The sequence below is a fragment of the Nannobrachium achirus genome (genome assembly GCF_963921795.1).
Source record: "Nannobrachium achirus genome assembly, chromosome: 20".
NCBI classification, from domain to species: domain Eukaryota; kingdom Metazoa; phylum Chordata; class Actinopteri; order Myctophiformes; family Myctophidae; genus Nannobrachium; species Nannobrachium achirus.
This window is the reverse complement of record NC_137827.1, coordinates 36,767,419-36,781,359: the sequence shown is the minus strand read 5'-3', so window position 1 is coordinate 36,781,359 and position 13,941 is coordinate 36,767,419. Positions and strand designations below refer to the sequence as shown.

At 40.5% G+C, this 13,941-nt stretch overlaps 2 protein-coding genes across 2 annotated transcripts; one reads left to right on the top strand and one right to left on the bottom strand.

Moving 5' to 3' along the window:
* Positions 1 to 265: 265 nt before the first annotated feature.
* LOC308305296 (galectin-related protein B) lies at positions 266 to 3,117 on the top strand (the record flags this gene model as incomplete). The annotated part of the gene is made up of 4 exons (XM_080750066.1): positions 266 to 292; positions 729 to 814; positions 2,303 to 2,483; positions 2,974 to 3,117. 4 exons carry the CDS (start codon positions 266 to 268, stop codon positions 3,115 to 3,117), a joined length of 438 nt encoding a protein of 145 aa, XP_080606192.1.
* Positions 3,118 to 4,814: 1,697 nt separating this feature from the next.
* On the bottom strand, positions 4,815 to 8,346 carry plek2 (pleckstrin 2; the record flags this gene model as incomplete). The annotated part of the gene is made up of 9 exons (XM_080751377.1): positions 4,815 to 4,942; positions 5,583 to 5,661; positions 5,816 to 5,899; positions 6,087 to 6,188; positions 6,477 to 6,664; positions 6,857 to 6,948; positions 7,318 to 7,511; positions 8,034 to 8,198; positions 8,293 to 8,346. 9 exons carry the CDS (start codon positions 8,344 to 8,346, stop codon positions 4,815 to 4,817), a joined length of 1,086 nt encoding a protein of 361 aa, XP_080607503.1.
* Between the last annotated feature and the right edge of the window lie 5,595 nt (positions 8,347 to 13,941).

The window sequence follows — 13,941 nt, the reverse complement described above, 5'->3', positions numbered from 1 at the left end:
CCCCTCCCCCCCCCCCCCCCCCTCTCTCTCTCTCTCTCTCTCTCTCTCTCTCTCTCTCTCTCTCTCTCTCCCTCTCTCTCTCTCTCACTCTCTCTCTCTCTCTCTCTCTTCTCACACACACCCTGGCATCCTTTGTGCCAAATGTGGGAGACTGTCTCTATGACAACGGACAGGCGGGGTTTGCCAGCTGGAGGCAGAGAATTGATCAACTCTCTCACTGGCATCACTACTTATAGAATAGCCTATCCTCCCTGCGCTGACTGGAATGGAAGAAAGCGATAAGAAACAAAATGTATGTAAAACGATTTATCTGCCGTTTTTTGTCCTTCTTTCTTTCTTTTGTATTAGAGGCTATAGGAAATAAACGCATGGCTAAATTGTTTAATTACAGTTTGATATTTGATGTAGCCTAATCAATCGCGGTTTTAATAGGAAACAATAAAACACGCTTGTCGACTCGTTCAACGACCGTTCACCTGTGGACGTTTTAAAGACGCAGGCACGCAGGCAGGCTTATCAATATTGCAGCGGGAATATTGCCTGCAGATGTAATTAGATACCAGGCCTCGTGGCGCTATAACCTGCAATAATATGAAAATAGGCTAACGGTGCATCGAAACTGCCACGTGCTTTGTGCTATATTTTATAGCCTACTCCTATGTGAATGCTGATGTTGCAGGTTTGACCGGTACGATAAAAAAAAATGATTTCTTTCGATTGTTTTACAGGAGGAGTATATCGGAGAGATAAAAGGTGGGCTGCGGCCTTCAATGAAATTGGTTGTTATGGGAATTGTTGACCAAAAACCCAAGAGGTTAGTAGCCTATAGTCTACTGTACAGTGTACACCTGTTTTTTCCGTTACTATGGTGAGAAGCAGACCTTTGTCTGCACCATTGCCTCCACCACCCTGCAGCTGGTCCCCTGATGCATGTTTTGGGAAAATACCTCAGCAAGAGCATTGCCTGTCATTTGAGTGTGGGAGTGTTGCAAATCCCATGAAATCACAATAATCACAATGGAATTTCCCTGGGAGATAACATCATGTCTATCTGTAATGTTATCTGCTCTACAACACACACACACACACACACACACACACACACACACACACACACACACACACACACACACACACACACACACACACACACACACACACACACACACACACACAGGGGAAAAAAACCTTTGTCCTTTTATGGAGATAATTTAGACTTAAATAGAATATTACAGTATATCATTGGGAATAATTGCCTTTCCACTGACAGCCAGACAGATCAATCAAGCTATAGGCCTACTTATCCATTCAGCCGGTAGTCATCTTTAGTTTTGGGTTCAAATCTAGTGCAGAGCTACTAATAATTAAATAAGAAATTCAAAGGTCATAGACGAAACACATAAGCGTTCTTTGTGGTGTGTGCCAATAAAAAAGTGGAAATGTGAGTAGGCTACTTTGTCCTCCATTGATTTGAAGTTTTGGATGCGCTACCTTTTTGGAATTTCTAATTCCTACTTTATATGACTACTAATAATTGATCATGCAATGTCAATAAATGCAATAGCATTCGAAAATGGAAGACATTTTGTGGTTTAAGTGCCGGATGCAATATTTTTCTTACACATTGGCACAATTGTGCATAGAAAAATGGGAAGCAACAGCGTTAATACATTCAACCATTATGTCAAATGCTAGTAATCACTTTATCTAATTTATTATTCAGCCCCAGGCTTTCAGACTTTCAGTAGACCTTTTGTACAAGATTTTACATTGAAATGTTCACCATTTGCAACTAAAACCAGGAGATGTCACTGTTACTCGCCTGAGCTGCTGTGTCTGAGCTGTGTTGAACTTGCATAACCTATAGTAGAGGTTTTGCCAGCTATTGAACATTATGATTGTACTGGCCAGTTCCCAGGTGCATGTGTCGTGTGTGTGGTTACATTACGAAATCTCCAGGTGTGTGTGTGTGTGTGTGTGTGTGTGTGTGTGTGTGTGTGTGTGTGTGTGTGTGTGTGTGTGTGTGTGTGTGTGTGTGTGTGTGTGTGGTGTGAATGAATGAATGAACGAATGAATGACATTTTTATTTCCGTGTCATGCCATAATTTGGCCCATCCCATATGGGATTATATGACACATTAGACATCAAAGTGACTTTATATCAGTAGTCCTGGTGTGTGTTTCTTTTCTGTCTGTCTGTCTGTCTGTCTGTCTGTCTGTCTGTCTGTCTGTCTGTCTGTCTGTCTGTCCGTCCTGTATCTTGTTGCTCATCTCTGACCACTTTTGTCATGTATTTGTCCAGTATTGAGGTGTCTGTATCCAGTGTCCCACAAGAGGAGGAGACAGAGGCAGATGTTGGTCTCCAAATGAAGGTCATCTTCATGAACAAGGCCATCCAGCGCAACGCTCGGCTGGCAGGAAAATGGGGCCCCTCTGAAAACACCCTCTCCTTCTTCCCTTTTGCTGCTGGGGAATCCTTTAAGGTACGGGTGTGTGTGCACATGGTCCATGTGGTGTGAGTTCTAATTGTCTTCTTGTGGTCATGTTGCTCTGAGCTGTCACCTCTAGATTGCCTGCAATAGTGTATCGCCGATCAAGGAATTAAGCTTAACATTGCTTTGGCAATAGCTCTGGAAAAAGAATGACTGCAAGCAAATCAACAAATCTAAATGTCCAAACATAGGATTGCACTGAAATGGATACGGTGTCGTGTATTTTAAAAATATCCCACACTCACTCACATTCTTCATTCTCTCAATACCAAGGGCTGGGCGATGTGGACAAAATCAAAATATCACACGTTTCTTTACCAAATATGTCAATAATGAAAATTCCAGGCACATTTTGAAGTACAAAATAAGTCTTATAAGTGATTAAAATCAGGAAAAGACAACTACTCAAGTACTCATGCCCCCATCTCACCATCAATGTCTCTCTTTCTCTCTTCCTTAACTCTCTCCTGTCTCTTCTCAGATGGAGATTGTTTGTGAGCACCAGCAGTTTCGTATCTTAGTGGACGGTCAGCCCCTATGCGGTTTCACACATCGCTTCTTCCCGCTTGCATCTCTGACTGCTCTAAGAATCTTTGGAGATCTACAGCTCACAAAAGTGGCCTAAGGCCAGTCCCCTCCCCTGACCCTCAGATGGAAGATGATGAAGTGAAGAGTTTTGTTTAGGGACAATAGAATTAGAATAGTACCTTAATTGTGTAAAAATCAATCCATAATGAAGATGTTTTCTGAAGTTACACCTGGCTCGTAATCATGTGTTAAGACAAAGTGCCTTCACTAGATTATGGTACCTGTTTGGAGATTTGAACATGTTGACTGAATGTAGCGGCCTTTTTGCTGCCTGATGTCCATTGGGAACTGGCATTTGACCTGAATTTGCCTAAAGCATACAATCTCTTCCCCAAAGAAGACATTATATACAGTATAATAGTACTGATTGTACTACTTACTTACTGTAAGATTAATACGCGGGATCAATCTAGGCACAGTGAAGACTTGAATGGGGGGCAGCATGTTTTTCTGAAACAAGTTTGTAATTTAAAAAGACATTTAAAATGTATTTTTAAATAATTTCTCAAGGTAAAATATGACAGTGCTTGAAGCTGAATGTTTCTGAAATCAGAATAACCAACACTAAAGACTATCCCTATGAAGTACTGTAACAGGTGTAATGTTCAACCAAGTATAGCCTACATTAGTGCATGCCCGTGATATAGTATGTAAAGTCCCACTTAATTTGCCTTCAAAAAGGGATACAGACAAATGAGCTTAAAGCCTCATTCTAATGTAGTTTGCACTTTTGTTATTGTCATCCTACCACAGGGTTATATACTTTTCTGACTACCATGGCACTTTTTATGTGAATGTTTCATAATGACTGTATTTCACTGCAATAAATCTTGTCATTTTTCCAAGGTGTTTACATCTACTGGTTGATTAACAGCTCTTTAAATGTATTTACAAATCTTCAGCACCCAGCAGTGCAGCAATTAGAACACAATGTAGGCTAACATAAATCATTACCTGCCCATAGGACAGAATGTCTCCTTTGGCTCGAGAGGCTTTAGTCACGTGTGACACATAATTCTCTTTTCCCTGGCCCCAACTCAAGCATTCTATCAGCCTGGCAACTATATCAACAAAGGCACAACGCAAAGGGGAATTCACCATATTCACATGGTGGCCATTTAAATCTTACTTGATACTCCTGGGGACCCCTGTGACTAGGCCTATGAGACAATTATATCTTTGTGATTAAATGTTAAAAGAAATTGCTCACTTGAGCAAAAGAAAGGCTGAATCACCAGCTGTTCACCATGAATCACATGGTCAACATAGTAACATGCTGACAAAAGAGGAGAGGCTCGCATCAGCTTGCTGTGTGGGTGTGTTCCCCTTTTCCAGGAGAGCTGCCAATCTGTATGAATGTGAAAAATACAACCTGGGGCCTCGCGTGTACATACTTGTATTCAGGACATGGTGGTTTGAGTAAAAAAAAACAATGAAGCTCAATAAAGAAAATACATTTAATAATGAAAAGATTGCATGAATGACTATTGGAAAAAATAAACATATACTGTGTGTGTTATATGTAAGAAAGATTTACTTTATATACTGTATATGTATGTATACATATATATATATATACACTACAGTATATATATGATTGTGAAATAGATTGCCATCTAATCGGAGTTAGTCAAATTACTCTAATCTATTTCATTTGGATTGCATACTTTGCTATTGCTACAGCATAACATTCACGGAATGTATGGATTCAGTCCAAAACAGGTTTAAAACCTTTTAGGTCTGTTTTCTGATTGCATCTATCCAGTCCATCTTGTCCTGGTGGGTTGGAGACTGGATGAAGTAATGTGTGTTTGACTGCGTGATGATTTTAAACAGGTTGCCTTGAATGTTTCCTTTCACTCCTGTATGGAGAAGATGGAGGGATAGTCAGTAAAGTATACATGCATTAAACCCTCTATTCCTAGTAAAAATGTCCATCAAGTTACTTTGACCACTTTTTTCCCTCTACACCAAATTTCTTTGCCAAAAATAGCCGATCTGGGTACCCACTGGGCTTGCAGTCCAGGCGTATACTAGCCTGACTGCAAGCGCCAGACTCAATCACACACCCACCAACAGGGGGTGGTGATGTGCGGACTGAAGTATCAGGCTAGGCGTATACCACATAGGCTCTGATGCCTGACAGGGTGTCGCGGGTTCAAGTCCCGTTCCCAACGACCTTTGCTACGCGTCACTCCCCATCTCTCTCCCCATTTCCTGTCAGCCTATCAATAAAGGCATAAAAGCCCCCCCACATAAACATATCTAGTCGATCTACAAGCTCACAACACATTGCACTGTAACGCGTTGTGAGGTTGAAAATCGGCTATTATTTCTGACAAAAGTTCCCCCCAGAAATTGTTCAAGTAAGGCAAATAAGAAAATGTTCCATTTATGAACAAACACAACCCTTGAACTTGCATAAACTTAATTGCTCCAGATGCATCATTCCAACCCAGTTACCTGAGGCCGCACCTTTGACTGAGGCTGAGGGTGACTCACCTGAGGGAACTCCGTTATCCTCCAGTGCTGAGACCAGACAGCCGCGCAGACTGAAGCCGCCTACAGGGCTGACATCATCCTGAGAGGTGACATCATAGGACAGGAAACAGAGGCGACAGGAAACAACACACAACCACAGACAGTAGCACAAACAAATAGGTAATTTATCATAGCACAGAGGTTAAGATGATAATAATATTGAGTAATAATTAATGTGTAACTATTGTGCTCACCCTGCTGGGATCATAGTAGTGGAGGTAGGCAGGCTCTGAACGCAGGACAAAGAGTCGCACCTTCCAGTTCTTTCTCTTGTGTCCCTAAGTTCGGGATTGAGCCACATATAGCAAAATAAATACAGAATGCTGAGCTGTACACATGACAACCAAGGCTTTGTTAAAGTGATGATATACAAGTTGAGTCACGCAGCTAGGACCAACTGATTATCAAGAGAAGCAGGGAAGAACTGAATGTGATTTCCGAACTTGTACAGTAGCTTGAACGTACCTGTTTTAGCAGATAACCCCTCCTCATCACTTTCCCACTGAGCTCGACAGCTGACAAAGACGTCTCTGCCTTCACACTTCCTCTTTTCGTAAAGCTCTCAGACTGTGAGGAAAACATGAACAACGAAGAAATGAACAGTTAGTAGAACCTCCAAACAGTAATGTGCATGCAAGTACTGTAAGTGTGCCCCTTAATGGACTGAGGGATCAAATCTATTATGAGATAAAGTACTTCCCCGACTGACTGTTACCATACAGACTTCAAGAAAAGCCAATAATAAGTGTGTTCAACTACTCACCACAAATTCAACAAGATGGAAACACTACCCCCATAATCTCACGACTCGGTACAAATTCAGTCAAAACAATGAGGTGGGCCACTGGTACTCACAAAGCTGTAAAGTGCAGTGGAGTCATCCATGAACTGTTCGATGAGTCCAGCACTGCGGATGGCATCTAGACTCCTCTGTCCTATCGGCCGTAAAAAGCCTTCCTCCAGCAGGGCCGAGGCCAGGGTCACTGCCTCCACACGGGTCAGAACTAACTGCATAAATACTAGCCAGTCCACCACTGCTGAACCTGTATAAACATGTACACATAGAGATATGTGGATATAGTATATATTCTCATGCTGTACACATTTATTAACATGTTTACTAGACACCTTTACAAACACATTGGTGAAGACATTTTTTGGTAAGGAATTTATTCCAGGATATGACACTATTTCTGAAGATATCCCCCGACTATGCTGTTTCTGTAGAAGCTTACCTAAGAAGCAGTTGCTGTAGATGCTGCCTTGCTCCACATGGTTGGTCAGCTTGATGCCACTGTGGATGTCATACATGGAGTCTACCACCTGACTGAGACAGAGCAACCAGTTTTCTGTTTACATTTGCTGCATGCAGAGCCATAGTGTCTCACAGTTGGAAGAAAATAATATAATTATAACATTATAAGTAAGTACCGTAATATTAAGGAGTGCAATGGTTAAAGACATAGCATTCATAGACTAGACATTATTCAGGTATTCAGACATGTCACCACATTTATGGCAACAATACTTGATTATTGATTATTATTCATTGTATGAAGTGTGTGTAGCTAGTAGTATTCAGCCGAATATAAGCCTATTTGTCCCTTCGCCAAGGTTTGGGGGGGTTCCCACTTTGGAAGAGTGGTAGCCTAGTTGTTTGGTGTCAAATCCAGGTGGCAACATAAGCATGGCTTACTTCAGACTGATGTTGTTTAACTGTAGTGATTTAGATATGGTGGGCTCTGGTTGACTTGGGGGGCCTCCATTGTCAGCCATCCGAAGTTTCTCCACTGCAGCAGTGATGGCTGCTGCCCAATCATCTCGTTTCTCCCGAGAACAAGACTCGAGGAAATGCTCCACAGAACTCTGTGTCTGCAGCTTGAACACCAGCTATATATAGGGAATAGAAATCCCAGAGGACATTATTCATTTGGAATGATGTTCATGAGCAAGTGCCAAAAATACATTAAGAATTTAGAAGGAAAATGGCAGTTTGGAATAAATTGCTAGTTAGTAGGCTACTGTTATGCATAATGCATGTGCAATTATGTTTTCACAGAACTGCAACATTCAGGCAGTGAATTGTCTGAACAAGTGAGATAAGTCTGAGCAGATCATAAAACATGACATTGTCAATGCCACACCTATAATGAACTGTTTGTTCACCATGAATAAAACGTCAACTGCACAGCACTGCATTATTTGATGGAAAATCCAGATCCTTCTCTCTTACAGTGAAAAGCGTCTCATGTTATGATGAGAGTTTTTGGAGCAACAACATGCAATATCAAGTTAGATGTAACAAAATGTGAGTATTTCCTAACATCTGTAATCATCAGCAAACATAAAGTGGATTTAAATGGTTCATATTCTAATATATTTCTTCTATATCAACTTAATTCCATAACTCACCGGCCGATTATCATACTCCAGAAAAGGACAGGTAATCACACAGTTTTCCAACATGATTTTTCCACGTTGACATGAGTCCCTCTTGCCACCTTCATATTTATAATACAGTAACTTGTCTGGCATCAGTACAAACCAGCGAGCCTTCCAGTTGTGTACAAGATGACCCTGTAAAAATAAAATAAAGGTAATTATGTTAGATCAAATTATAGCCTAAATGTCCCATCAGCAATTGTCTTATTAGTACTTAATAATGTCTTACCCTTTTCACCAGGAATCCCTCTTTTAGAACAGTATTTTTCTGATCTGTGTCCATGCTGTTAGACGTCTTCTCGCATACTACCTTGCATGTTCTTACCTGCTGCTTCTTAAATGCCCTGGATGTGTCACATCACATTCGCAGTCACACCCTACACACACATAGGCCTACCTACCATGGTCAATATTCAGTAGATTATCTTTGAATGCATTGCCTGCACAGTCACTTGAGGGCGCTCTTTGACAACATTAATTCTTGAACAGAAATGCATCTCATGCACATTGTTTAGGGCAGAGGTATTCAACAAGGGGTCCGCAGCGATACTGCAGGGGGTCCCCGAAATTTTTGGTGAAAAATAAAATCTCCCCATCAGTTTGGGGGTCCCTGGCCTCAAAATTTGAAGACCCCTGGTTTAGTGGCAGCCGCTGAGTGAGTAGCCTACAAAGAGAGGCCTTGATTGATTGATTGATTGATTGATTGATTGATTGATTGATTGATAGATAGATTGATTGATTGAAGGTACATTTTCATGACGGTACAGTTCACTGGTACAAGGTCTACTAAAGGAGATCCTATAAAAGACTAAGCTTATTTCCATAGGAAACCATTGAAGTATCTCATATAACATTGAATGACAAACAGATAGAACACAATACTATGCAGTAGATATAGTCAGGAAAAAAAAGGAGAAAACATAAAAAAAAAAAAAAACATACAGTAGGTCAACCTTCTGGTTGACTGATCGATTGGCCTACTTTATTAGACAGAAATGTAAACAGTCAGACATCTGAGCTAAAAGGATAACACAAAAAAGGTCCTGGGGACTTGTTTCCATTGTGGTCCTAGTATTCACCGGTTCAGGTCCACCACCATCCTTGATTGTCTTGATCCAAGACCAAGGCTACCTGCCGTGTGTCAAAAAGTGTCCCTGAGCAATGTGCTTCTCTCCACGGCTATCAGTCGGTTGGAGGATGCATGGACAAAAGTTGCTGAATGCATCTGAGAGCTGAGCTGACACTGACAGAAGGCTACTATGGTGCTAACAACAAGCTGAGGGACCCTCATTGATTATAAACAAAACAAAGACATCTGAAAACTTTTGAGTAGGGGCCTAGTGTCATGCAGTGATGTCTGATGACTGGGAATCTTTGCTGTAGAACGTGTGCTTTACTGATGTGGATACATGTATACATGTGGGAAAGAGAAAAAACTCAAAAATGTGTTCCAGAGAGCACAGGTCTCTGCCAGGCCAGGTAGTAGAAGTCAATGAATGATGATGAGTAGCCTAATAGCAAATACTAATAAACTAAATGGAATGGCACACATTTTTGTGATATGGTGAAATTATCGTACATTTGGGCATTTTTTTATTATTATTCATACCTAGTGCAGAAGGTAAATTCTCATAAAATACAAGTCCGGCCTCATGCGGACCACCCATAGAGATAATATAAATAGAGGGCCCTTCTTCAGCCGAGTGGGAATGTGCATGCAAGTTTCATGATTTGAGCCATTTTGTTCAAAATGAGCCCATGCAAACTTTAGATGCCATTCTTCAATCAGGATAGAATACAATTATGAAAAATCTAATCGTCTTGATCACATGATGGTGCTATAACAGGCTGATGAAGGATTTGGGGCAGAGGTTCTGCTCTGGCCTCCGTACACAGACGTACAGATGGAACACACACACACAAGGATGGATGGGGGGACTTAAAGGGGGCAAAAACATTGTCTTGTTGGACACACATTCGGCCTGGCGGAGATAATTAAATCAAGAAGAGGGGAAGGGGCAGAGAGAGATAGGGGGATTAGAGAGGAATGATTAAACTACTTCAAAACCAGATTAATCAAATATTTCCCTCCATGACAACCTGGTTCTCTGTTATTTGGGGAGAGTTCAGATCCGGGAAGGCTGGGGTTGTCAGCTGTGGGAAGTAGCTAGTTCCTGACAGAGCGGACATGCTTATCCCAATTTGATGAAAAAGCAACAGCAGGGGGTAAACTATTGTCTGTAGCAGCTGTGTCCAATAGGGGAGGCTGGTAAGCAGCAAACAGTGCTGAGTACTAGTTTAGGCCACATCTGTTGATTCCCACCAATTACACTACATTATATTACATCTGCTAGGATATAGGCTACTGTAGGCCTACAGATTACATGATTATTGGGGGCACATCTGCCTGGAAATAGTATGGCCCTTGAGGGCCCCTATCCCCTGAAACTACTATGCACTGGCTAGACCTGGGGGATTTTATTTTGTTTCAAAATACCATCTTCTTTCTCTCTGCCTTTCTACTGTATTAATAAATAAAAGTGCCATGGGAAGCATGACTGAGGTTCTGCAGGAGACACTGCAATGCATGTCTTCATTAGTAATAATCATATACGCTCTATACTGATCCATGAGTTAGGCCTACTGGTAAAACGACTTTTAGGTGTGCCTTGTTTTTTTCTTGCTTCATATTTTTCTAAACAGGATGATAGAGAGAGGAAACTGAACCCAATCAGAGGATTAAAGATCTGTAACACAAGTTTCCAAGCTGTAATGAAACCTGCTGATCACGATCTTCTACTTTACCTTTTAGCATCCTGCAAGAAATGTGATAACTCAATATGAACTTTTAATATGTGCCTATGAATAATCCAATTTAGCTACTTGGTATAGCTAAAATATGTACTTGCTGCTTAACATTTGTCTGGACAAGATCATTTTACATACATACTGTATGAGACCCACTCCTATATGGCTATTGGCTGTCATAAAGATAAACACACACATCTATTTCTTTAAAAAGCTAATGCTGTCATGGTGAAGGAATTTGTAGATGCAAGTTGGTACACACGAGACAGCTGGAATGTGCAACAGAGAAAGGTTGGCAGTCTGCCACATGACTGTAAAGTTAAGAATCTGTTAAACATACAGAAACACACGAACCCATCTCCCTATAGGACGGGAGCCACGACCTGTGGGACTGAAGCTGAAGCCAGACACCTTTGCTGGTGAAATAGACCATGCTCAGTGGTAGATGTCGAGTCACTGGGTAAAGGTGTGTCTGGAATGCCCTCTGTGTGACTAACCATTAACCATAAATCAAACATGCATTACGTAAAAAAAAGACCATGCCGATTTAGCAGCCAGGATACAGGAGGGGCTTTGACGCAGGCCCATTCACGTGACATGCTTTGTAGTCTTGGCCACACACACATAACACACAAACACTCACACTGCATTGTGTGTTTGCATATGAAATAATGAAAAGAAGATCCGTGTGCTCCGGTGCCTTTCTCCGGGTTAGACCTTATAAGTGTAGTTAAGTCTTTACTCGCTGTGTTCTGTTTTCTTGGTCCACAGAGTTATTGTTCTCTGGGTGTGTGTTTGTGTGGCCAGACTGGCCACTTCCACAGCTGGTTACACATGGTTGGTCACTGGTCAGTCCCATGCTTCATAGGAACCAAGCTCAAACGGAGAGATTGTACGGCTTGAAGATTTGCCAAAGGGTCTTCCTGAATGTATTACTATATTACCATTATATTTCTATGAATTTTAGATGTATAAAACAAACTTGATGTCCATTGGAGTGAAACGCAAATACGATTTTGCACCCTCTAAAAATGCTCTGGGCACTTATGTTTCTTTTCATGGTAGTAGTAAAGTAATCAAGGACATTTTTCAAACGGTTCTCATCCTCACAGAGATTTCTCGCATTTATTGTAAGATAATTATAGATTACGATATTTAGTAGCAATATAAAATAGTTTAAATAAGCTCCTCCTTCACCAGCTGCAACATTAATGCATCAATAATGATAAACAAGTATTTCTTCACTGTGCTATTTCTACTAAAAGATGTGAGTACTTCTTCCACCACTGCCTACTTTGCTGGGGGACACAAAGATGCTTATTGCCATGGATACCATACCAACGCATCTTCATATGGAATAAATACGTCACAAGAGGCCCCTGTGGATTGATTACTTGCTCTTAAATGTTTGTCACGGAATCACAGTGGCTATAAATATAAATGTCTGTTATAGACATTTATTTCTATGGTAAAAATATATTATAACGTAATTTTATTACATACATTTATCATAACCAGCCTCACATAAAAAAATCATCTCCATTTGGAATTTGAACATTTCAGAATTACACTGGGTTAACAGGAGGTCATTTTGATCAACAAATCAAGCAATGTCCTGAAGTCATTCTGCAGAAGTCTTTGCAGGGGAAATCAACTGCCTATGAATTGCCTCTACAATGAAAAACTGAAATTGAAAAAGCAAGATGAACCACTGAAAATATCTAAGGCGAAAGGTCATTAGTCATCACAGTCCAGTCCACAGCGATTCTCTTAGTGTTTACCTGAATATGTCCCAATAACACATGTCTTCAATAAGAGATGACATGGTCGGTGACACATGTTTTATGACTGTTGACCTAGTTTACAGGTGCTGAAGACCTTTCAGTAGATAGGATCTACTGTACACATTTCTTCTTCAAGTTCTGACCCATCCTGTTCAAACAACCACAAACCAAGTGTAAATGAAGATGTAAAAAACCCTCCCACACTCCAATTCAAATTGACATTAGTATTGAGGTGAAATTGTGTAAGAAAGTAAGAAGTTCACTATCTTGCCAAAAGGACACTGTTGTGGGATTCAATTTGAAATCTTTCTCGTTTTAGGGAATTAATTGTCTCTTACCATCTACCCAACACATTGTAGAGTACCTAGTCTTGCATTACCACACAATCGGAGGTGTTTTAGAGACTGGCTTTTGAGTCTACATTGTACCTAAGACAATGTTAGGTGAGTATGGGGTTCTTTTAACAAAAAGTACCTACAGTACAAATCACTACTTGGATGTTTTATTTTATGCTCATCTTTTCTTAATACACAGATATAATTTTACATTCTGATTCATTACATTGAATTGCTAATTGTTCAATAGTATTAATTTACAATACATTAAATTCATACAAAAGAAATTTCTTTTTAACTATAAAAAAAAGACTTACCGGTATCTAGGTTTAGAGCCACAATATGCTGACATGTTTTGCTGTGATATGATGCTATGTTTAAATTGGAGGTAAAACTCATAGTAGTATACTCATAGTATGTCGCAGACAGATTTTATAAGGGCTTACGTTTATGATGGATGTAAATCAGTTTTGCATCTTGTCCACCTTACAATGTACACAAAGAACCATGTAAACCATCAATTGAAGTAGAAAATCTGAAAAAGATATTACAAAGCTTCAGTCTTACTAACAAGGCTGTGTTATTCACAAGTAATGAAACAAACACTTTTTACGTAACTAAGCAGCTGTTTGTTAAGCAAATACCACATCTCCCAATAGTTTATTTGAAAAATAAAAGACGTATCTACTGAATCACATTGAAGCTGCAATGCATAGGTTTCATGTCATCTGGAATTTGAACCCGTCTCACGGATTGGAGACCAAACCACTCTTTCGAGAGGGAATCCTAGCTTTGCCAGGGGAGATATTGAGCGTATGAGCCAACCAGGAGGTGACCTACCTCACACCAGGGTCAACATTTGTCAATGGAAGAGTATGGAGACCAACGACTGCAGATGTACCAGTTATGTTATATTAGCAGGCTCCAACACAGTGGTTTTCCAACTTGTGC